The sequence below is a fragment of the Triturus cristatus genome, chromosome 12, assembly GCF_964204655.1.
Source record: "Triturus cristatus chromosome 12, aTriCri1.1, whole genome shotgun sequence".
Taxonomy (NCBI): Eukaryota; Metazoa; Chordata; class Amphibia; order Caudata; family Salamandridae; genus Triturus; species Triturus cristatus.
The window spans coordinates 816,003,267-816,028,893 of NC_140595.1; the positions used below are offsets into that span (position 1 = coordinate 816,003,267).

Here is a 25,627-nt window from a genome sequence, read left to right on the forward strand (position 1 = left end):
CTATATCAAGAAACCCCACACTTTTTTCTTCCTCTGTGGTTAGACCTCCAGATTTGAGACTAGCCTGCTGTGAAAAGCATCACTCTACTCAGAGGCTGTGTCTGGAGAGAAGCCTGGAAAGGAAATTTAAGTGGAGAACCACTCCAATCTGGTTCTACAGCTGCACACATAGATAGACTTCTTCCATCAGATGTTGGTGTATAAAATTGGGAGCTCCCTACCTCACTTTGTCTTTCCAGTTTTAAGTCCTCTATGGTCAAGGCACTAAGGCTATTAGAACATTCCGCCCCAAGAGGGCAGAATGTTCAAATCAGTAAAAACAAAAGCTTCTTGGAACCTGATGGGGTTTAAATCCCCAGGGCTCCGAGATGCCTTTGTTCAAAACAACAGCTGCGAACAAAGTCAAACCTTGGAATGTTGGAGCTTCTACGAGCCGCTAGATGCCTGGAGCACTCTGGTGTTTTCAATGGAGTTCCCAACATTCCAGTGTTCTAAAAGAGGTTTCATAATATACTATATTTCATTTCCCCCAGCGGAACAACGTTTTACGTTTTATTTTTCATTTAACTTTTCTATGTAGTTACTTGACGGTGAATCCAAAACCACTTTTTTTCCAGCCACATCTTTGACCCCGCCCCGCTCTCACTGACCCCCACTGTATGCAGCATCACAGTTCCTATACTTTTTTTAAGCACTTCGACCACTGGCCACAATTTCCCAGAGTGATCAACCTCTGCATGGCCACAACTGCCCCGAGTGATCCATCTATGTGTGGCTGCTACTCCCAGAATGACCAGCCAGAAGAAGCTGTACCTGAGAGTGTTGCAAGGTCCTCAACTGATGCAAAACGTACAGTTGATCTGGCGGGGACTGCAACAACCTAGGACACAGCCTCCACTTCTGCCAGGCACACTACAGAATTGTGGGTCAAGCAGACGAAGCGGGACTTACTGAAGACGGTGCTAGCTGGCTGCAACCTCTCTGGTGAGGTCGCTGTCTACGACCCAGCACACAGTGCAGCTCCTCCCTGTGCTCAAGGGTATGCGCAACACCACCACAGACACATCTGAGAGCCTGTGAAAGCAAAGGTAGCAACACCCCTGGTTGACAACAAATAGAAGCCTTCTCTCAGCGACCCACCTTACACACATGGTCATGTACCACCTGACTGCCTCCTGGTGCGCACTGCAAGTGAGCGCGTAAATGCACACGCCAAAGGGGATGCTCCGCCCCCCCCAGACAAAGAAAGCAAGAAAATTAATGCAGAAGGGGAAATGGTCGCAGTGCAGCCAGCCACGCACAAAAGAATCGCCAACTTCGTTGGCCTGCTCTCCTGATACGACAGGGTGTATTGTGACGAGATGTAGGACCGCCTTAAGCACCTCCCAGAGGAGTATAGGAAAAGCAGAGAGGAGTTGTTGGTGGCAACAATACAGGGCCGGAAGCACGACCACCGTCCCAAATCCTCCTCCTTCGTATGAGAGACAGCAGCAGGCCTACTACCAGTAGGGCAACAGTAACAGGGGCAAGGTTAAGGGAGGCTCTGGAAAAGGAGTCTACACCTTCCAAACAGTGACTCCCTGTCTCCCCTGACCGCGACACCTGTTAGGTGGAAAACTTCAAGGCTTCCTTCCCCGCTGGCAGGAAACCACATCCGAAGTGGGTATTAGTGGTAGCTCAGGACAGCTTCTGCTTGGAACTTTTCACACCCCCTCCCAACTTCTGTCCAGCAGGCACAAACTCCGCAGGGAACAACTTCATCTCTTAAAGGAAGAGGTCCAAGCACTCCCTCAAAAGCATTACATCAAAATGGTACCCATGCTCACAAGGGCAAAGGGGTATACTTACATTACTTTCTTATTCCAAAAGAGGATAGCTCCTCAGACCCATTCTAGACCTCAGGCCCCGCAACAGATACCTTCTCTCATAACATTTCCAAATGGTGATGCTACAGGATGTGATACCTGTTTCAATAAGGTGACTACTGGCGGGATTAAACTTAAAGGACGCCTACTTCCACATCCCCATCTATCCCTCCCACAGAGCCTAACAGTGCTTCATGGTAAGTAGTCAGTATTATCAGTTAAAAGTAGTTCCGTCCGGTGTCACCACTGCCCAAAGGGTCTTTACCAAGAGCCTGGCAGTGGCTGCGCCCCTTAAGGAGGAGAGCTGACATCCATGTGTTTCCCCCATCCAGATGACTGGCTGATCAAGAGTGCAGAAGCCAACAGTGTCTACAGAACACACAGGCAACCTTCTTGCTTCCCCGCAGCCTTGGGGTCACCATAAATGTGGTCAAGTACTATCCACAATCCCTCCAAATGCAACACTTTATAGGAGCGGTACTGAACTTGGTTACAGATAAAGCCTACCCAAGCTCGCAAAGGGTCACGCCTTCAGACAGCTTGTACCTTTTTTTCAGCCACAACATCCCATCACGGTGAGAACTGTAATGTGCCTGCTGAGCATGTTGCCTTGTGCATCACTATCGTACAATAAGCCTGGCTACACATGCGTCCACTGCAACAGTGCATTTTAGAACAATGCAAACACAAGGAGATGATGGACGGAGTGCTAAAACTTTTCAGACACTCACCCCCAGTCACAGATCTGGGTTGAATCCATCATCGTTCTTTAGCTCAGTTCGCCACCCCAGTTCAGACACAGCTATATGCAAATCAGTCTTGACCCTGTGCCTCATGGGAACAGTCCAGCCCGAACTGCCAAGCCATTTCTTCCCTGGACCGGAAACAAGCATCCTGGGACGGGTTTCAGGGTGACACTCCTCATCAGCCAGGCTAGCTTGAATCCAGTGGCAAAGTGAGCAAGGGACCCACGTCTCTCACTCTTTATTTCTCTCTCTCTCACTTTCTCTCTCTCTCTCTCTGACTCGCTCTCTTTCTCTCTCTCTCACTCGCTCTCTCTCTCACTCTCTCTTTCTCTCTCTCTTCCTCACTCTCTCAATCTCTCTCTTTCTCTCTCTCTATCTTTCTCTCTCTCACTCGCTCTCTCCCCCCTCTCTCTCTCTCTATCTCTCCCTCTTTCTTTCTCTCTCGCTTTCTCTCCCTGTCTCTCTCTCTCTCTCACTCTCTTTCTCTCTCTCTCTCTCCCTCACTCTCTCAATCTCTCTCTCGCTTTCTTTCTCTCTCACTCTCTTTCTCTCTCTCGCTCACTCTCTTTCTCTCTCTCCCTCACTCTTTCTTTTTCTCTCTCTCACTCACTCTCTTTCTCTCTCACTCACTCTCTTTCTCTCTCTCGCTCCCTCACTCTCGTTCTTTCTCTCTCTCTCTCTTTCCCTCGCTCTCTCACTCTCTCTTTCTCTCTCACTCTCTCTCTCTTTCTCTCTCTCTCTTTCTCTCTCTCCCTCTCTTTCTCTCTCTCACTCTCTCTCTCTCACTCTCTCTCTTTCTCTCCCTCACTCTCTCAATCTCACTCTCTCAATCTCTCTCTCTCTTCTGTAACGAGAGCCTGCCATGCCTCAAGAAGGATGTCTTACCTGGAGCCGACATTTTTCCCTGTTTCTCCGCTCAGGTCCCCCTAGTCTCTTAGCCTCGGTGCTGCCTGCCAGGGAACACCTCCTATGTCTCTGGAATGAAGAAAAAAGAAACGTTCACACAGATCAGGTAGACAGCACGGATACCTGAAAAGGCACAAAAGAGGCGTGGCAGAAAACCGTCAATGCAGGAACAGAAGTCACCTTTCAAGAAAGACTTTCAAGGCAGGTGGGAAACTGGGGCGGGGCAGAGGGGGCGCGGGAAGGGTCGGGAGTGCCCTAAGGGTGGGTGTGTCAACCCGGAGAAATGTACAACCTACAAAAGGCGCCTCTGAGGCGTTCCGACACAACGGGGAACCTGGCAAGACAGGTATTAAGAAATCACGAGCGCCTCTCCCACACCTCAATAAAGCTCTATATGCGATGAGATTTTAACCTGATGGATATAATGAGGAAAGAACTACACGTCCCAGAATTCAAAGTGCTAACTAATATGGCGGTGAGATTCCTCAATGAAGGTCTGAACACTGTGCATGCATTTATTTAGATACTTTAGTCTCCTTGCGCTTACTTCAGGGCACTAACCATTACCAGGGTACGCATACACTCGTAAAACACGGTGCGGAGGGGGGACTAGGGCTTGTAAAATGGCGTACACTTGTATTACAACAAATGGGATTTGCTGGTATTTCGTGACCTTTTTTTCATGCAAGGGCATATTCTGAATTTAAAAAAAAAAAAAAATACACGAGATGCCGCCAGGAGTCTGGTTCAAGCAGAAAAACTTTCCTGGTGGGACACTTTCTGTTAAAACTAGTTTTCTGTGAGCAAAAAGTAAACACAATGTTACGAAATGTTTTGAAATGTACATTACAAGTTACACCACCGTTATTTAAAGTGTGTCCTGGTTGGTCCTGCGCGTGCACTATTTTAGGTTACTGGGTGACTCCCTGGCTGGCACTGCACGTGCACTAGTGTGGGTTAGTAACTCCATGGTTGGCACTGAACGTGCACTATAATGGGGTACTGGGTGCCTCCGTGGTTGCCACTGCACACGCACTATTTCGGATTACTGAGCGTCTCATTGGTTGACACTGCAGTGCACTAATATGGGTTACTGTTTGAATCCATAGTTGGCACGGAATGTGCACTATTTTGGGTTACTGGATAACTCCAGGGTTGGCACTGCACTATTTTGGGTTACTGGATGACTCCGGGGTTGGCACGGCACTATTTTGGGTTACTGATGCCATGATGCCACCATAGTTGGCACTGCACAAGCACTATTTGTGGTTACTGGGTGACAGCATCTTACCTGGGAAGCAGCGCTCATGTCCTGGCTTTTCCTTTACAAATCTATGTTCTCCTTTGCCGTAAATTAAATTTGACCAACTGAAGTGAACCAGGACTACATCTCCCAGAATGCATTAGGTTGGCAGACTAAACCCCAGCAGTGACATTGGGTTGTGCGGTAACTTTGGCAGCCGTGGAAGAGTGCAGGCCTAGGTGCGACCATACCAGTGGTGATGGCATCGAGAGACGGTCGGCCATCTTTTCACTTGGCTTGTTCGACGCCTGGTCAGGATTAGTAAACGCTACATAAATGCAATTTAAAGCAGGCGCTTAATCGGGGTGACAAGCTCCCCCTAAACCCTGTCGGTAAAGTCTGTGGTCAACAGTAACACGAGACCTCCTGAGGTAATGTGCACTATGTGAACAATGACAGAGTTTCTGTGTTTGCAAAGGGTTGCATCATGGAACTTGTTCATCACAGGGAGAGTCAACAGCAGGCCCTGACGTCAGATATTTGTAGACTGTCGAATGGCCTCGAGGCAGAGGACCAGCTCTTTACATTTCACCACTCCTGGTTTTAACTGTAGGTCTGGTGTTAACCAAGATCTTATGATTGTACTAAAATAGGTATAATATACCTGCTTAAAGGGCCTGTTGTTATTTCACAGCATATCAGAATCTGTCCATGTAATACTGCCCTGTACTATGTTATCATCTTTTTTACTTTTTTCTTTTCACCTTATTTCTTTTTTCCCTTCTTTCTTCCCTAATTTCTTTCTTGCTTTTCTTCTTGCCTTCTTTCATTTCTGCTTTCTTAGATCTTTCCTTTTTTCTGTCTTTCTTTAATTCTTTTTTCCCCCTCTTTCTTGACGTCTTTTTTTCCTTCTTGCATTCTTTCTCTGTCTCCTTTCTTCTTTCTTTCCTTATATTGCCTTCATTCATTCTTTTCCTTTCCTTTAGCTTTTCTCTTTCAATCTCTCATTCTTTCTTTCCTTTTTTCATTTCTTCTTTTCTCCTTCCTTCTTTCATTCCCTCTTTCTCTTTCCTTCTCTTTCTTTTGCCTTCCTTCTCTTTCTTTTGTCTTTCTTTTCTCCTTCCTTCTTTCTCTTGCCGTTCTTTTTTCTTTCTTGCTAGAGGCTTGCAGCTAATGCCAGAATGAATGATTTTTATAGGTCTGTGTTAGCCAAGACCTTTTGGTGTTACTAAAGTAATGAGTAGAACGTAGTTACCTACAGGGGTTTCAGCCAGACGTGAACCATTCATTTGTGGCTGGCGTCATTCACATTTTTCTTCCACCCCCTAACGCATGGATTAGGGGGCACTGAATGAGATGCCTTCGGCCAGCCGCAGACTTCAGTGCCAACAGCACTTTGAACTGAGCTTCGGCATGCCACCCTTTCACAAGGAACACATCCACACATGAAGCTGTTCCCTTCAGTGCCAAGGAGTACTATGGTAATGTGTGGATTTTTGACACCCAACAACTTTATTGTCTTTAGCAAATTATTTTTATTTTTTCACATTGAGGAGTGTCCGGCGATACCCAAACAAACCTTTGCAAAAACCATGAAAAAACAAAACAGGAAATGCATGAAGGCTGGGGGCATCACAAGACCTACAGGCCAATGCTTGTTATTAAACACCTATATTCTTAATACCACTTACAGCAATGCATCAATCCTCCCTGTGGGCTGCAAACCCGTTCTAACCCATGCATTGATGTCTGCCACCCTCTACTGACATAAGAAGATGGCACACCGTGCCAATGATATTTTGCCTAGAAAGCAGTTGATACCCACAAGTGTAGAAATGGAGCAATACTACAATGGCACCGATGTCTTGTGCACAGTCGTGTACACCGTGAACAAACGCACACATGAGTGCAAAGGGGAGGATTCATTTACTGAGAGGAGGAAGCATCAGTACAGATGGTGAAATCCCCTCTCGTGCAAGGATAATCAGAGCTCCAAGTACGTGACCTGCGATGAAGACATTTGTGCTGCGCTGCCGTACTTTTGCCAGTCCTCTATAGAAAGGAAGCTTACACTGTTTCTGCCCTACCTGCACCAGTCTTTTATAGAAAGGACGCTTGCACTGTTTGTGCCCTACCTGCATCAGTCCTCATTAGAAAGGAAGCTTGCACTGTTTCTGCCCTACCTCTACCAGTCTTTTATAGAAAGGACGCTTGCACTGTTTCTGACCTACTTGCATCAGTCCTTATTAGAACAGAAGCTTGCACTGTTTCTGCCCTACCTCTACCAGTCTTTTATAGAAAGGAAGCTTGCACTGTTTCTGCCCTACCTCTACCAGTCTTTTATAGAAAGGATGCTTGCACTGTTTCTGACCTACTTGCATCAGTCCTCATTAGAACAGAAGCTTGCACTGTTTCTGCCCTACCTCTACCAGTATTTTATAGAAAGGAAGCTTGCACTGTTACTGCTCTACCTCTACCAGTCTTTTATAGAAAGGACGCTTGCACTGTTTCTGACCTACTTGCATCAGTCCTCATTAGAACAGAAGCTTGCACTGTTTCTGCCCTACCTCTACCAGTCTTTTATAGAAAGGACGCTTGCACTGTTTCTGACCTACTTGCATCAGTCCTCATTAGAACAGAAGCTTGCACTGTTTCTGCCCTACCTGCATCAGTCCTCATTAGAACAGAAGCTTGCACTGTTTCTGCCCTACCTCTACCAGTCTTTTATAGAAAGGACACTTGCACTGTTACTGCTCTACCTCTACCAGTCTTTTATAGAAAGGACGCTTGCACTGTTTCTGACCTACTTGCATCAGTCCTCATTAGAACAGAAGCTTGCACTGTTTCTGCCCTACCTCTACCAGTCTTTTATAGAAAGGACGCTTGCACTGTTTCTGACCTACTTGCATCAGTCCTCATTAGAACAGAAGCTTGCACTGTTTCTGCCCTACCTCTACCAGTCTTTTATAGAAAGGACGCTTGCACTGTTTCTACCCTACCTGCATTGGTCCTCCAAAGAAAGAAAGCCTGCACTGTTTCTGACCTACCTGCATCGGTTCTCTATAGAAAGGCAGCTTGCACCGTTTCTGCCCTACCTGTACCAGTCCTCTATAGAAAGGACGCTTGCACTGTTTGACCTACTTGCATCAGTCCTCTTTAGAAAGGATGCTTGCACTGTTTCTGCCCTACCTCCATCAGTCCTCATTGGAAAGGAAGCTTGCACTGTTTTTGCCCTACCTCCATCAGTCTTCAATAGAAATGAAGCTTGCACTGTTTCTTCTCTACCTGCATTGGTCCTCTTTAGAAAGGAAGACTGCACTGTTTCTGCCTTACCTGCATCAGTCCTCTTTAGAAAGGAAGCTTGCACTGTTTCTGCCCTACCTGTAACGGTCCTCTAAAGAAAGGAAGCTTGCACTGTTTCCGCCCTACCTGTGCGGGTCCTATAAAGAAAGGAAGCTTGCACTGTTTATGCCCTACCTGCACCAGTCTTCTAGAGAAAAGAAGCTTGCACTGTTTCTGCCCTAACTGCACCGTTCCACTAAAGAAAGGAAGCATGCACTGTTTATGCCCTACCTGCACCAATCCTCTAGAGAAAGGAAGCTTCCACTGTTTATGCCCTACCTGCACTGTTCCACTATAGAAAGGAAGCTTGCACTGTTTCTGCCCTACTTGAACTGGTCTTCTCAAGAAAGGAAGGAAGCTTGCACTGTTTTTGTCCTACCTGCATCAGTCCTCTTTATAAAGGAAGCTTGCTGGTCCTCTGAAGAAAGGAAACGTGCACTGTTTCTGCCCTACCTGTACCGGTCCTCTAAAGAAAGGAAGCATGCACTGTTACTGCCATACCTGTACCGGTCCTCTAGAGAAAAGAAGTGTGCACTATTACTGCCCTACCTGCACCGGTCCTCTAGAGATAGGCCATGGAAGCGTGCACTGTTACTGCCCTACCTGCACCAGTGCTCTAGAGAAAGGAAGCATGCACTGTTACTGCCCTACCTGTACCGGTCCTCTAGAGAAAAGAAGTGTGCACTGTTACTGCCCTACCTGCACCGGTCCTCTAGAGATAGGAAGCGTGCACTGTTACTGCCCTACCTGCACCAGTGCTCTAGAGCAAGGAAGCGTGCACTATTACTGCCCTACCTGCACCAGTGCTCTAGAGCAAGGAAGCATGCACTGTTACTGCTCTACCTGCACCAGTCCTCTAGAGCAAGGAAGCATGCACTGTTACTGCTCTACCTGCACCAGTCCTCTAGAGAAAGGAAACCTGCACCGTTCCACTACAGAAATGAAGCTTGCACTATTTCTGCCCTACTTGAACTGGTCTTCTCAAGAAAGGAAGCTTGCACTGTTTCTGCTCTAACTGCACAGGCCCTCTCAAGAAGGGAAGCTTCACTGATTCAGCCCTACCTGCCTACCTGCACCAGTCCTCTACTGAAAGGAAGCTTGCACTGTTTCTGCTCTACCTTTACCAGTCCTCTATAGAAAGGAAGCTTGCACTGATTCAGCCCTACCTGCACCAGCCCTCTACTGAAAGGAAGCTTGCACTGTTCTGTGAAGAAGGGGCGTTTGTACTTCTGCCTGTTTATCTCACTCTTGAAGGTCCCTGCCTTGTCCCTTTGTGCCAGTCTTTTCATCTTTCATCTTCTTCCCTATTTGTGTGTTATTCTCTCTCTAGCTTGCTGTGATTATCAGATAAGGAAAAATAAGTGCTGGTCCCCAAAAGTGAGTCCTGGTGGGGCCCCACCGGCAGCAGCTGGCTCAAATGAAGCACTGTGTGAGAGAACGGGGTGATGTTCACCCCGCTACAGCACTGCCCTTTGCTTATTCTCGGATATAGGGAAGGCTGCGCTGGGGCTGTCTGTGTTGTACCTTTGTTGCGTTGTAAAGCTTGGTATACAATCTTCCACTGCACAAAAGATAAAGAGATTCACTCCGCCAATGCTTATTTTAATGGATGATGTGAATGGAAGAGCGAACCCTCACAAAATATGGGAGCAGAGTTTACTATTGGGTTTTCATATGAAATAGCCACTTTTGTAAATAAACTTGAAGACTTTGTAAAAATGTAAGTGGCTCTGTGTCACGTATCTTGTGGCCTATTCTGGCATTTCAGCTAATATCTTAAATACAAGAGTGTGCAGTTCCTTGAAAAAAGATAGGAAAAATGACGAATTGAAAAATAGTAGGTTTTCAGGTGTATGATCCCTTCCTAATCTTTCCCTTTATGCTTTCAGGACTCTAATAAGGGTCAGTGTGTCTAAGGATTATAAGTGGGGTGTGCATAGGTATATGATTGCCGCTAACAGCACACAGCATTGTTGTATGCGCGTAGGTGAGTACGCAAGGTTGAATTGTCATGAATTGTTGAATTTTGTGGTATAATTTTAAGAGAACCCGAGCACGGACACGTGTAGTTTTGCGACAATGGCGCTCAGCGCGCTTAGTTAATGAGTTTTGGTGCATTACCGTGCCTTCGTGGTTTCAGAACAGAGAACCCGAGAAAACAACACGATCACTGACACGTATGGCATGGTGTGTATATTTTCTAGTGGCACACAGGCCACATCTATGGCAGGAGGGGTTTGCGCAAGGTGGCACTAGATGGGTTTCTCTGGGCTTCCAACCACCACACCTCGTCACCTTGAGAAACAACATGGGGCATGTAGTGGACAAGGTGATCTGAAGGAAACTACAACAGGCATGAAGAACGCATAATCGAACGCCTGGCAGAATCGAAGAATGGACATTTAAATGTTTTATGTCCTGTCGGTCTCTTTTGTTTTTCAGGCCAGGTCGCAAAACAAGGTTTAACAGTGCTTTGTTATTTATTGTGCGACTGATTACTTGCATACTCACCACACATTGGTGATCAGTCACATAGTAGTGTAGGTGACACTATTTCGGTCCTGATGAATGGCCATTAGATCCCTTGTGGGCTAGACCAGGCAAGAAACATGTTGACCTCACGTTTTAGCGAATGATCACGACTGCTCCCCGGGACCGCCGAGCCCCATATGAGCAGCGCCGTTTTAATTAGGTTAGCGAGCTTCACCAGTAACGACTCCTCAAATCAGCATCACTAGACCCATTTTAAATCACTTCCTTCCACCACACTACACGTTCCTCAGGAGCCACACACCCACACCTCATCATACGGCAAACTTAAAAGATCTCCGGCAAAGAGCCCCATCGCGGGTGCCCGTCGGGCGTTGCAGCACCGGCCTGACGAGGCGCATGCCCAGATGATGAAGCATGACACCGTTCAGGGTGTGCGAGGGCACTTGTTCCTATTGGAGCGTATTCCACTGACCTGAAAACCTACTATTTTTCAATTCGTCATTTTTCCTATCTTTTTCCAAGGAACTGCACACTCTTGCATTTAAGTTATGACCAAAGGGAACATGTGTGCTGGACCTAGCTAAAAGCTGCTGGTTCCTCTTGTTTGAAGAATTTTAGCCAATAGCACATTGAATTCCAGAGCTTTAAGCCATAATGAAAGTATGAAAAGGAAAACTACAAGTCCCACAATGCAGTGTGTTGCTGAGAAGCTGTGGATGGTATCATAAGTCATAGTGTCCCTTGGTAGAATTGTGAAATACAAAATAAAATTCAGACCCTGACAATCTGTCAATTTCTTTTAGGCAATCAAGGATAAAAAGGCAAGTGAGTGAAAGGGCAGAGACTGCCTTTTAACTGCAGATGCAAGCACCCGACTGCTAATGGGGGAACATTAGCACTCCTTGGAATGGCATGATAAAAAGGCATTAATGACCAGAAGAAAAGCCAGCAGCAGAAACAGTGCCAAGAGACACTGAGGAAAGACAAACAAGGTGCAAGCGGCCCTCTTCCCAGCCCGTCCTCAGACTAGAGGTTGGTGGTATTTGAGTGGAGTGCCTGTAAGAACAACAGGATGAAGGGGCGGAGCACATGCTACTGCCCCCACCAGGGCTGCCAGCTTCAGGGGCGGCTCCTTCGTAATGGCGGAGGAGCGTCGCCCCACTGAGTCAGTCAGTGGAAAAGAAAATTATACTATAATAATATTATCAACTCGTCACCTTCATTGAAGAGCACAACATCCTTGACTCCTCCAAATCCGGCTTCAGAAAGAACCACAGCACGGAGACCGCCCTCCTCGCCACAACAGACGACATCCGCTCCCTCCTGGACAGAGGTGAGACATTTGGCGGAGTCCTATGTTGTGGAGGTTGTCCAGGAGGGATCTGGTGTTGGGGTCTTGTTGGTTGTCGAGGTGGAAGTTGAGATCTCCCAGCATGGTGTTGTTGGTGGAGGCGATCGCCTGCGGGGCGATGTTGTCCGTGATGGAGTTGGTGAATGGTCCACAGGGTCCGGGGGGGTCGGTAGTTGAGGGTTCCCCGGTGGGTGGTGGTAGGGCTGGCCTGTATCTTGAAATGTAGGTGTTCCATCAGAAAAACCCAGCCTTCACCTGCGAGGAGTGCTCTCACTGCAGCAGATGCCTCAGTGGTCTGGCCACGGTGAAGGAATGTGTGGAATGGATCAATGGTCATGCTGATGAGAACCCCAACCCAAACCAACCCACCCCACTACAAAGCCTTCCCCCGGTCATGGTTGTGCCCGAGTTAGCGCCGCAGTACAAGAGGAGGAGAAGGTGGAGTCCTCGTCTGCATAAAACGCGACGCATCAGGAATACAGATGCTTCGCGTTCTAGTTGTTGACTTCTCGCTGTAGCACTTCCGGGTAACTCTGGTCTCTTCCGGGTCCTGGGCTCCAGCGCTGCCGCGTCGCGTCTGAGGTTTCTGCTTCCCCTTCGAAAACTACGGATGATCCACTTCTGCTCTCTGGTCCTTTGAAGGCGGCACGGGGATCTTCCTTTGCCCTTCTCTGCTTCCTTGGCACCTTCGTTTCGAAACCTCTGGGTTTGGCGGGAACGTGCTAGCGCTAGTTAAGTGGCCACGCCCCTCCCGCTGTTGCTCCCACTGCTTATTTGAACAAGGGCTCGTTTTCGAGTAGGCAGGCATCTGCATTTTCCTTATATTCTCGAAATGAATAAGTGTTTTGCATATGATTTGGCATTATTTGTGTGACATGATATATATTCCCCATGACAGCTATCTCGGCTCCTGAGGCAAGGAGCACTTAGTGGCTTAGCACAGAGCACAGTATTGGCAGGGGTTGGCAGTCGCCTCTACCACTTTGGGGACAATCAACAGACTTGCTGACGCAATTGATTAGGTGGCAGTTGACAGAATTTATGTTGATCGTTTGGAAGGTTGTGCTATTAACAATCTATAACCAAAATACTTCTTTAGAAGCCACCATGTATAACGTGTTCCTCACATGCCTGGGGTTAAGATATGCAAATACTTTACCACATAAGCACTCAACTAGTAATCAGTGTTACCAGGTGTTAACATTATCTTTATCTGTGTTTAGGAATATCGCATCTGTTGTACTTTTACACTCACTGTGGACACAAGCGGAAGAGGGGAGATTTCCAGGCAGAACATTTCGCAGACCAAAAATTGGTCTGCGAAAGAAGGATCACTCACTAGGGCAGTGGTTCCCAAACTGTGCGCCGCGGCTCCCTGGGGAGCCGTCAAAACTGGCCAGGGGAGCCGCGCACCAAACACTTAAATGCATTTAATGTTGAAGGGCCTGTTTGCTTCAGTTAAGCTATTTGGACTTAAACGCATGTTGTCGATGATTTGTAAGTAGCAATGCCTAAAGCTGTAAACGTAGTGCTTAATAGATGGCATGTCGAAGGAGATGGCCTCTATATTTCACTAGATCCCCACGTTAGAACACTCCCAATGTAAGCAGAAGAGGCCTGAATTATTTTGTTAGACTCGTTATTAGTTTCGTTTTTTCAGAATGCATTTTATACCAATGCAAGTTACAAGGAAAGTGCAGTTGTCCTGTCTATTAAACACACTAAGCATTATTAAGTACTTGTGAATCATAGGTACTTCCAGTACACATTTCCAGTCAGACCTGCTCTCTTCTTGAGCACAGGGAAGTAAAACACCATATACGGCATAATGCTAACATTTGGAAGCAAGAAAGAGGGGTGTTAAAAAAATATGAGGAATGTATTTTACTTGCATTGATTTGCATGCAATTTTAGAGAGGAGACAACAAAAATAAAGTTGTACATGGTTTAGAAAATTGTGAGTCACTCTGCTGAGACAGGTGCGTTGGCACAAAGTGCATGCAAATATTCTTCAAGCGCAGAAACCCTTTAGCAATGGGGCTTACATGCATAGGGGTGCTATCTAGCACTGTAAGTGGCATGAAAAAGTGTGAGACGGTACTATCAAAAAGGCATGGGCAAAGAAGTGTAACTAGGAATATTTTATTAGAGACGCCGCCTTAGTAATAGGAAACACCCTGCGCGCATGATTATAATACCTTCATCAGCTTCATCCCAATTATTTTCAGGGAGAATAATGCAAGCATTCCAAAGGCCGGGCTTACGTCCATCCCACCCTCCAAAAAAGATAACAGTGGGGAGCCACGGGCAATGGCCAATGGGTGAAGGGTGCCGCGGGTTGAAAAGGTTTGGGAACCACCGCACTAGGGCACATGAGCAAGACACTTTCTGGTCCACGCTGATAGTTTCTTCGTCCTACTGACGACCTCATGGATATGGATCACTTAGTACGCAGGTGGTACTCCTAGTACGGCCCGCGGGCCGCCAGTGGCCCGGCCGGCCTTCATTGGCGGCCACGGACCGTGCCTTGCCATTTTTACATTGCCAGGGAGGCCGACAGTAAACACAGAAGAGGACTGCTGCAGCCTACGTAGTGAATACTTATTAAGTACGTATTCACTAGTATACTCCTGCAGCCATCTTCTGTGTTTACTACCGGCCTCTGGCCTCTGTGACCTCACACATGGCACGGTCGGTCGGAAGGCTTCCTAAAAGGCCCTTTAAAAGTCAGCTGTAAGCGTTTTCACAGCTGACTTTTAAAGGGCATTTTAGGAATCTTCCGGTTTCGTGTTGACAATGATGTCCTCTTCTCCCGCAGCCTTTAGTCCACCCACAGAGACACAGACACAGAGAAACACACACAGAGACAGACAGACACACACCGAGACAGAGAGACACACACACACACACACAGAGACTGAGATAGAGACACAGAGAGACACAGAGACAGACACACACACAGAGATGCACACACAGAGACAGACGCACACATGGGCGTCCGCAGGGGGGGGCAAGGAGGGGCACTTGCCCCCCCCCCCCCTTGAGCGCCCCTTCTTGCCCGTTATTAGGGGCCCTGCAGGGAGCAGAGCTGTTCCCTGCCAGAGGCCTCAACTCCCTGATGGGGCGCCTCACACTCCTCCACGCAGCCCCTCCCGCCCATTGTCATTCTGTCTGTGGCTGATTATCACAGACAGAATGACAATGGCCAGTTTGAGCTGCGCGCCACAAGCACGAGTACACCAAGACCTCAGGGGTGTAACAAAGGCCCCCACAGGGGGGGGGGGGGCAGCGCGCCTCTTGCTTTAATGTTCTCCATTGAGCACAGCCAAAGGACTGTCTCCTGCCACGTCTATAAATGCATTCATAGCACAAGACTAGAGCCAGTCCCTATCTGCAGAAAATGTGAAAATCTGTGGATGTAGTTTAAAAAAATGTCTACAAGCAATCTGCTGAAACAACGGTGAAAATGTTGAATAATGTTTCCTGGACAAAATCAAAATAGAAAAAGAAAAGCAGATCGAGATGCAGAAACTGCAATCATTTAAAGATACCTGGCAGTTTAGGAGGCAAGATAATGGAGGTGTGTTCGTGCTCTTTCTCTCCCTTATGCACAGATCTCTCTAGTGAGTCCTTATGCCACTGTCTCCATCTCGCACAAACCTCTCCATCCTTATCTCTCTCTCTCTCTCTGAAGCGTTTCTGGGTCTCGATGCCAGGGTGTCTGCCTCCTCACTCACCCTTCCTCAAGCCTCCCTTTGACGTCTATGCCCCTGTGAGTGCACTGGCACTTGCTGCATTCGGTCGTAGGGAGGAGGAGAACGCCTTCAGTGGGTGACTTCATCGCCTTGTCTGGTGGCCCCCGTTCATAGGCTCACTCTGCAGGAGTCCACTGCCGAGACCAGCCTAAAGTTCTGCCGACCGGTTATTTCAGTCAATGAATATCACAGCCAGTATGCCAGCTTTGATTGTCGACTTTAATGCCCAGTATATGCGGAAATGTACAAAATTTGTAAAACCTGTAAAAAAAGCTTTGACATCTGTGGGAGACTGATAAATCAGTGATTTCCACAGAAAAATCTCAAATGCAAATTCGTTCTTTTGCTTCACAAGGCTACCTTCAGCTAGAATTGTACCATGCTGGGAATAAATAATTCGTAATCAGTGCTCCATGCGACCACTGAGTGAACGGTAGAATCGGTTACTAAGCTTGGAAACAAATCCCCATAAATGCGGTAAAGAAAATGTTCAAACACCCAAGGGATTTCCTAGTCGGTTTAGCACCTGTTCCTGTTACCTGCTTATCCGGGGTCATGAGCTCTGACCCCAGCCTCGTCAGTTCAGCCTTTCATCCTCTGAGACAAATGATGAAACACGGAGACATTATAGTGAAAAGTTCATAAAAATGTGCAACTGATTTCCAAACTGCTCCAATATCCATCTTAACACAGCTGAACTTCAATTATGAGTGACAAGGCTGAGTATGGGCGGGAGTACTGCACACATGTCCGGGGATCTTCATAAACCGAGGCACATCTGTACCACGGTGTGTGAATACAAAGCCGGGTAGAGTCTACGTTACTGTAGAAGACAGGGACATGGGAGAAGATGAACCCAGTGCGGGTCTCGTTTCTCGTGGTCTTCGTTCCTTAGCTTTAAAAAAGCTGACTTCCCTCAGTCCAAACAGGGAGAGCTCTTCTGATCCTCGCCAGCCCTGTCAGAATTAAATCAAACGATTCAGGGCCTAAAGTAGGAAGCAGATTTCATTCATCGGTGAAAACATATTTATTATTATTTATAAGAAACTTCGATGGTGCTGCCTTTCTCTCTTTGCTGCTTTGGATTAAAGTCTGATGTTAAAAAAAACTGGCTCCCCAAATAAGTGATGGTGCCACGCCTGTAACCGCCGGTACAAATTAAGGACCGGTTTTCAGGAAATGCACAATCTTTTTCCGACAAATCACTGGTGTGACGGACCGCCATTGTCATTGCCCCCACACCCAACACAACCCTTCAGGGGTCCTACACCATGGGAGCGTGCAAGCTGGATAACCTTGTAAAACACGTGTGGTGCATGCTGAGTGAAACAATCCCAAGATAACGCGGTTACTGTGTACCGTTCGCACTGGGATTAAGAGTGCCGATAGAACGGTTTAAACATGAGCAGCGATGATTCGCGTCCAAATTAGCTGATGAGGATCCTGTATGTTCGTCATATAACCTGCATAGCCAGACACACGTAATCACTCATTATGATCACGTCTGCCGAGGATCGTGTAAACAAACCTTCCTGCACTTATTTTGACGTGCACTCACACAAAAGACACTCTTTGTGTTTAAGGAGCGAGATTTATTTTTATTGTTTTAACATCTCTGTTTGTAAGAGGCTGACATTTCACATGCCATGCACATTCCGTCGGGTGGGGGGCACAGCTCATTTGTACGGTCATAAAGACCCCGTAAAAAAGCCCTGCGCACCCTTCTCGTGGCCCTCCGTGACTCAGCTTTGGGACCTGCTGCATAACTAAATACTTATAAGGTCCCAAACGCGAGACCTATTGGCTCTGTCAATGCTTGTTTTTCTCAGCTTGGCCTGAGCATTACCCGATCCTGATTGTCTGCCATTTTAGCCCCGCCCCTATTGATCAACATTAGCCACGCCCCTTTATTTGCCAGGTTAGCCCCCCCCTGGAAAAATTTCTGCGGACGCCCATGGACGCACACACAGAGACACACACACAGAGACAGACGCACACACACAGAGACAGAGAGACACACAGACAGAGACTGAGACAGAGAGACACAGAGAGACACAGACACACACACAGATGCACAGAGACGCACACACAGATGCACAGAGACGCACACACAGAGACAGACGCACACACAGAGATGCCCACACAGAGACAGACGCACACACAGACCGAGACGCACACACAGACAGAGAGACACACACAGAGACAGAGAGACACACACAGACAGAAAGAGACACAGACAGACACACACACAGAGAGACAGAGACGCACACACAGACACACACACAGACGCACACACAGAGAGACACACAGACAGAGACACACAGACAGAGATACAGAGACAGAGACACACACACACATAGACAGACACACACATAGATGCACACACAGACAGATGCACACACAGAGACACGCACACAGAGACAGAGATGCACACAGAGACAGAGACGCACACACCGAGACAAACACACGCACACAGAGATGCAGAGACAGAGACGCACACACAGAGACAGAACACACAGAGACTGAGACACATAGAGACAGACATACACAGATAGAGACACACAGACAGAGACACACAGGCAGAGAGAGAGAGACAGAGGCACACAGACAGAGACAGACACACACAGACATGTGTGTATGTTGTGTCTTGTGGCTCAGTGGACTAATGCATCGCTGAAGAGACCTGTGTTCAACCTCATGGTCACAGTTTTTTTTTCTCTAGCCTCGCCCCGCCCCCATAGGTGGGCCCTCGGCCACAAACCACACTCTAAATTTGGCCCCGAGAGAAAGTGTGTGAGTACCCAGGCTGAATAAGCCCTCTTTGCTTGGTTGATATGCATTTTTGCCACTTTGGTCTATGACTTAGGCCACTCCAGTTGCAAGTTTCGGTCCTCGCCTTTCTACTCAGACAGTTTGGCCTTTAATGTCTTCCAATTACACCTGAAGATGGACTTCCCTAACCGCTGTCAGACCCGGACAACCTGCAGCTCAGAATCAGGTGAAACACACAAAACCAAAGCTAAATTCACCTTCCGGTCCTCTCTCGTCAACCGACCTGCCAGCTTCGGGCTCAGGGCGCCAACCACCATTACAGAATCATCGCCTTTCTAGACTCCAATCAAGCATGCCCACCAATGCCAAGCAGAAGCAAAAAGCACCAATGACCAACCAACACTTATCCGTAACATCAGACACTTTGTCCCAAAGTCTGATGTGATAAATCTAGTTCACTCCATGGTCATCTCCAGAATCGAAGATGGCAACACACCCGTCGCCTCTACAACCGACGCGCTTGTCTGAAAGGACCCTGCACTCGTCCCCTCTACAACTGACGCGCTTGTCTGAAAGGACCCTGCACTCGTCCCCTCTACAACTGACGCGCTTGTCTGAAAGGACCCTGCACTCGTTTCCTCTACAACTGATGCGCTTGTCTGAAAGGACCCTGCACTCGTCGCCTCTACAACTGACGCGCTTGTCTGAAAGGACCCTGCACTCGTCGCCTCTACAACTGACGCGCTTGTCTGAAAGGACCCTGCACTCGTCGCCTCTACAACTGACGCACTTGTCTGAAAGGACCCTGCACTCGTCGCCTCTACAACTGATGTGCTTGTCTGAAAGGACCCTGCACTCGTCGCCTCTACAACTGACGTGCTTGTCTAAAAGGACCCTGCACTCGTCGCCTCTACAACTGACGCACTTGTCTGAAAGGACCCTGCACTCGTCGCCTCTACAACTGATGCCCTTTTCTAAAAGGACCCTGCACTCGTCGCCTCTACAACTGACGCACTTGTCTGAAAGGACCCTGCACTCGTCGCCTCTACAACTGACACGCTTGTCTGAAAGGACCCTGCACCCTTCGCCTCTACAACTGACGCGCTTGTCTGAAAGGACCCTGCACTCGTCGCCTCTACAACTGACGCGCTTGTCTGAAAGGACCCTGCACTCGTCGCCTCTACAACTGACGCGCTTGTCTGAAAGGACCCTGCACTCATCGCCTCTACAACTGACGCACTTGTCTGAAAGGACCCTGCACTCGTCGCCTCTACAACTGACGTGCTTGTCTGAAAGGACCCTGCACTCGTCGCCTCTACAACTGACGTGCTTGTCTGAAAGGACCCTGCACTCGTCGCCTCTACAACTGACGCGCTTGTCTGAAAGGACCCTGCACTCGTCGCCTCTACAACTGACGTGCTTGTCTGAAAGGACCCTGCACTCGTCGCCTCTACAACTGACGCGCTTGTCTGAAAGGACCCTGCACTCGTCGCCTCTACAACTGACGCGCTTGTCTGAAAGGACCCTGCACTCGTCGCCTCTACAACTGACGCACTCCTCTGAAAGGACCCTGCACTTGGCTGTCTGATTCATCAGTCATTCCATCACTCAGCTGTCTCCCATGAGAGACTCAAAGCACTTACGAAGCTGCCTGCATCTTACACCAGACATTCCCTATGGCCAGGCCTCATTACATGGCACAAGGACCTGTCCTCTGGGGCGGAAACTGAGTCCTGAGAGGATAATCAACTCTACAAATTGAAACCTCTAAATACAGAAAAACATCCATTTGAAGAGCTCTGCATCCAACCACACACAGGAGTCATTTCAGATAAAACCTACAATGAGCACAAACCCTACTGCACGACGCCACACCCCAAATAACTGCCTTTTATGTCTCGGGTCAACCTGGACATCAGTCTACCCGATGAGTTAAAAATATAAATCCCTTCGAGCTTCATAAGGAATCTCTGCATTGCTTGATTTAGGCTTAGCAGCATGGCACCCATGTACGTTTTCTAATTCTTTCTTAATAGGGAAATGATAAAATGTTTATATATCAATAGATCATTCTCTAAACATAGGTTTGCACACTGACATATATTCCATATCCTCTACAATAGAAGTATATGTCGACTTTACAAGCAGAAAGGCGTCATGCCCTTTTTAGGTGATGCACATGATAGGACAGTGACATCACTTCCTGTGACATCCCTCCATGTAACGTCACTGTCAATTGCATAGGCTATTAGCCTTCGCCACTATTTTGTTTTAGGACTTGTATCCCACAAGATGTCACTTCCACAACCCCTGCAAAAAGAACAGATGATGGGCGGAATGCTGAATCAATCGAGCATTCACTTTCAGTCACAAATCACAGTTAAATCCATTATTTTATGCATGCCACGCCATTCCAGTTTAGACCTTGCCATATGCAAATCAGTCTTGACCCTGTGCCTCATGGGAATAGTCCACCCCGAACTGCCAGGCCAGGTCCTCCCTAGACCAGAAACTAGCATCCTAGGACTGGCTTCGGGGTATCACTTCTCATCAGCAAGGATAGCATGAATCTGGTGGCGAAGCGAGCACAGGACCCACGTCTGGGCATACCCTTCCAACTAAGGGTGACAAAAGGAACAGATGATGGACGGAATGCTGAATCAATCGAACATTCACCCCCAGTCATAGATCTGGGTTAAATCCATCTTGTTTTGTCACTCCATTCCAGTTTAGACCCAGCCATAAGCAAATCAATCTTGACCCTGTGCCTCACGGGAACAGTCCAGCCGAACTGCCAGACCAGGTCCACCCTGGACCAGAAACAAGCATCCTTGGGACCGGTTTCGGATTTCACCCCTCGCCATCCCTGATCCAGGTTAGGACAGGACACCTCCGAGAGAAGCTTGAGGGTAGGACGTGGAGGAGGGGGAGTGGGCGAGGGGGATTTCATAAAGCCAACATCTCTGTGGATATTAAAACAAGGTCTCACAACACGCGTTTCAAGGAACACGTGGTTTAATCCAAAAACGCCTTGTGTGGCTGACTTCAAGTAGCAGCATTAACTACTATTCCCGAAGTAACTCGGCTCACATCTGGGCAAAGAGTGAAAGCGGAGAGTAGGCCCGACATGGCGGACACGTGGCAATGCTGGGTTTAGGATGGAACCCGCCAGGAAAGCGGGGCATTGACACTTCTAGAGAATGAGGAGGAGCAAAAGCAATTCACAGCAGGGAGTTGTGTGCGCAACACTACTGATGTCCGTAGAAATGAGAAAACAAGCATTGGCAAGGCCAGTAGTGAGGCCTTGGCAAGTTGGTGCGATGAGTACACTTTTTTTCATTGTAAGCATATGACAGAAAATCAACACAAAAAACATACATGACACCGCCTCTTTGTACATTAAACTGTTCACTCATCATCCCTGGCACTGAAGTGCACTTTTTTAGGTGTATGTGCACAAGTGAGGAGGTTACACGTCCTTGCTCACAGCGCAAGAGAGCCAATAGCTGAAGTGGGCTGACCCATTACCACTGCTCAGTGCTGTGGTGGGAGGATGCAACATGTGAATGATGCATGTGATACATGAGGGAAGCTGCTCTGCTGGAGGGCTGTTGTGTGTGTGTGTGAGAGAGAGAAACGTGTGGTATCTTGTGTGTTGAACAAAGCACACACAGATATTGCCTGTGCTGTACCTTTTCTGATTTTATAAATGAAGTTTGGACTATTGCACCTAAGTTATACGTTTCGGTGCGCATAGAAAGCCTGACCTGCTTCTGGGTTTGCACTTGTTCTACATGTGATTACTAAGTCGCTTGTGCTGTGAAGCGTACATGTGCATTACATCTATCTGTGCTGTGTCTTTTCTGTATTTGTAAGGGATGCCTGCACTACCGAGTACTTAATTATAGTAAATGTATTTATATACATACACCCAGACACACACAGCTGCTTGTAATAAGGCATGCAAATTTGTTTCTATATCTGACTAATCTACTACCAAAGCCCTTGCCTTAGTGCACATTGACAAACATTTTAAAATAGGCTCTGTTGTACTTCAGGGTTGTAGACTGCGTGTTTAGCTTTACTGCTCTAGTAAGTGTAGCCTCGTTCTGAAGTTGGTATTGGCATGTGATAACGGCAGGGTGAGGGAAGTCCGCTTTTCTGCCGCACCTCTTGTACCTCATTCTCTGGGCCTTCACCCGTTCTTCCCATGCGGGGTGAGGCGCCTGCTCGTTAGTGTCCATCTAGAGGTTCGATTTAATCAGGGCAGGGGCGTAACACAGGCCCCCGCAGCACCCGCAGTGCGGGGGGGGGGCCCTAAGCTCCAAGGGCCCCCCTCAGCACAGCACTCTGGCTGCAGAGTTCCTGATTGAGCCTGGAGGGGGCCCCTCCATGTGCCTTGCAGGGAGGTCCCCTCAAGTTTCGCTACGCCAGTGAATCAGGGGTTCTTTTCTCGGCTCACTACATTGAAAAAAAAGTAGCTTGAAAAGTATAGAATTTAGCACTATGTGTTCCAACTAATCAGACAGCGAAATGCTAGTCAGACATTGCCAATCGCACTTGGAATATTTACGCTGCTTTCTAAATGTTCGTATTGAACATGCATTGGACTTCTGTTTGGCTTTCCCGAGGGTCTGTTTTTTTTCCACACTATTGACATCTGTGCTGAAGCTGCCCTTTGTGAGCAAGGCTTGAAAGGATGGTGTCCGCAGGGCACTTTTTCTCTGCGAAGGAAGCTTGCACTGATTCTCCTCTTACGGTACATGTTCTGTGTATGAGAGACGCTTGTGCGGATTCTCCTCGTAAGGTACATCCTCTGTGTAAGAGTGAAGCTGGTAATGATTCACCTTGTACGGTACATGTTGTGTGTGAGGGAAGCTTGCACTCATTCTCCTCGTAAGGTACGTGCTGTGTGTGAGGGAAGCTTGCACTGATTGTACTTGTACAGTATATGTTCTATGTGTGAGGGAAGCTTGAACCAATTCTCCTCGTAAGGTACATGCTCTGTGGGAGGGAAGCTTGCACTGATTCTCCTTATACGGTTCAAGTTTTGTGTAAGAGTGAAGCTTGCACTGATCCTCCTTTTACGGTACATGTTTTGTGTTTGAGGGAAGCTTGCACTGATTCTTCTTGTACAGTATATGTTCTGTGTGTGAGGGAAGCTTGCACACCCTACGCCAGTTCCGTACCTGTTCAGTCAGCAAGCTTCAGGCCGGAAGCCCCGCTTTCCCTGCTGCACCAGCTTTGGGCCTTAAGAAAACATGCCCCTCTGCTGCTCGATTTGTATTAGTTGTATGTATTCTGTACCGTTTCTGTGTGCATGTAAGGGAGGCTTGCAGCCAGGCTGCAGTGTGAGATGGAGGGGCTGGTGAAATCCTGTTCTAGGGCCTGTTCTTGGCGCTGCATGGCTTGTGCCTTTAATGTACTTGTTAGACGGGCAACTGTTACGCCTATTCTGTCTTCGAAGTAAGTGTGTACACTTGACTTTTGTTTGTACCAGTGGCAACTCCTCCACCATGTCAGAGGTGTGTCGCCCCACTGCTTTTACGCAGTGCAAAGGAGGAAACATAAAATAATAACTTTGAGTTATTATCATTTTATGCTTCCTGCTGCTTTGAGGGCGGGTGGGCGGGGCTGCTCTGCTCTCGGAGCCCAGCAGGAGTAGTTTGCCCACTCTTAAATGTGCAATGATTGTTTGGTCAGACACCTCCGGCCACTCAAACCAGTCATGCACACTTTCCCTATTCTCCATGCCCACGCCTCCAGCCCCTGGCTGAGTGCTGTGTCACGGCGCTCAGACCACTACAACGCTGCATTCCAGCTTTGGGATTGGTCAGTGGGGTCTGGCTGTGCTTCCTGTCCCAGACGATTTGAGCAGGAACAGAGACGCGTGACCCGCTGGCAAGGTACACTTTTACATTTTTTTTATTGCACACCTCAACCTCCCCCCCCCCCAATCCCAACCCCCCCTGCCACCCGCTAGCCATGCCCGCTGCCACAGGTTTTACCACAGGTATTATGCGACAAAAGGATAACCAAATTATGCACCAAGATTGACTAAACTATGCAGCAAGAAAAGGGAAAATATGTGGCACAATGGCAAACGCTGTGGCAGTAACATTTTGCTCTTTTAAGACGTAATACTGTCTGTAATAAGCTTTCATCCCATTAGTAGCAGGTAAACATATCAATCAGCAGCTAAAAGGAGACCAGTTCACCTTTGCAATGGTCTGCCACTATACTATGGTATTTTGGTCTTTTTGAGGTGAAAATAATTGGATGAAATTTGCAAATTATGCGGCAGATGGTGGATCGCATGGCTATTGGGGTAAAGACTCACAGTGTTTCAGTGACCCTGCCTGTATTTGGCTCAAAGGTGTGTCTTTGGGAAGCTTGCACTGCTGCTGGCTGCAATGTTCTTCTCCTGGGGGTGAGGTAACACTGCACTGCTGCCTACCCCTCAGCGCTGGTGTAAAGACTTGTAGCGTTTCAGTGGCCCTGCCTGTATTTGGCTCATATGTGTGTCTTTGGGAAGCTTGCGCTACTGCCAGCTGTAATGTTCTTCTCCTTGGTGTGAGTTAACGCTGCACTGCTGCTTACCCTCGGCACTGGAGTAATAGGCTGGGATGCAGACACCAGGACGCCCACAATGTGAAGGACAACAGATCCATTGCCTCGCCCCGCCCCTATGAGGCTGCTTTCCTCTTGTGTGAAATGGACCACTTGGAATCCGTCACAGACACCAGATCACACCTATCTTGGAAACGAGGATGGGAGAGTTTCCTGCAGGAGTTTAAATCATGGGCATCGATTAGGGTAGATGAGGGTTGCAGCCCTGACCCCTGGTGTACTTTGCCACTCCTGGCACATCCTTTGCTGCTCCTGAGACGTCCTTTGCTGCTCCTGGGATGTCCTTTGCTGCTCCTGGGACGTCCTTTGCTACTCCTGTCATGTGCTTTGCTGCTCCCGGCACATCCTTTGCTGCTCCCGGCACATCCTTTGCTGCTCCCGGCACATCCTTTGCTGCTCCCGGCACATCCTTTGCTGCTCCCGGCACATCCTTTGCTGCTCCCGGCACATCCTTTGCTGCTCCTGGCACGTCCTTTGCTGCTCCCGGCAAGTCCTTTGCTGCTCCCGGCATGTCCTTTGCTACT

General features: G+C 48.0%; 1 protein-coding gene across 2 annotated transcripts in view; it reads right to left on the bottom strand.

Moving 5' to 3' along the window:
* Window positions 1–25,627, bottom strand: part of LOC146782965 (phospholipid scramblase 3-like) — a 220,279-nt gene that overhangs the window by 112,827 nt on the left and 81,825 nt on the right. For both annotated transcript variants that reach the window (XM_085638675.1, XM_085638676.1), the window contains exon 2: window positions 3,497–3,586. In XM_085638675.1, coding sequence (XP_085494801.1) covers window positions 3,497–3,509 — 13 coding nt within the window. In that variant the 5' untranslated portion in view covers window positions 3,510–3,586. The remainder of the gene's footprint in view (window positions 1–3,496; window positions 3,587–25,627) is intronic.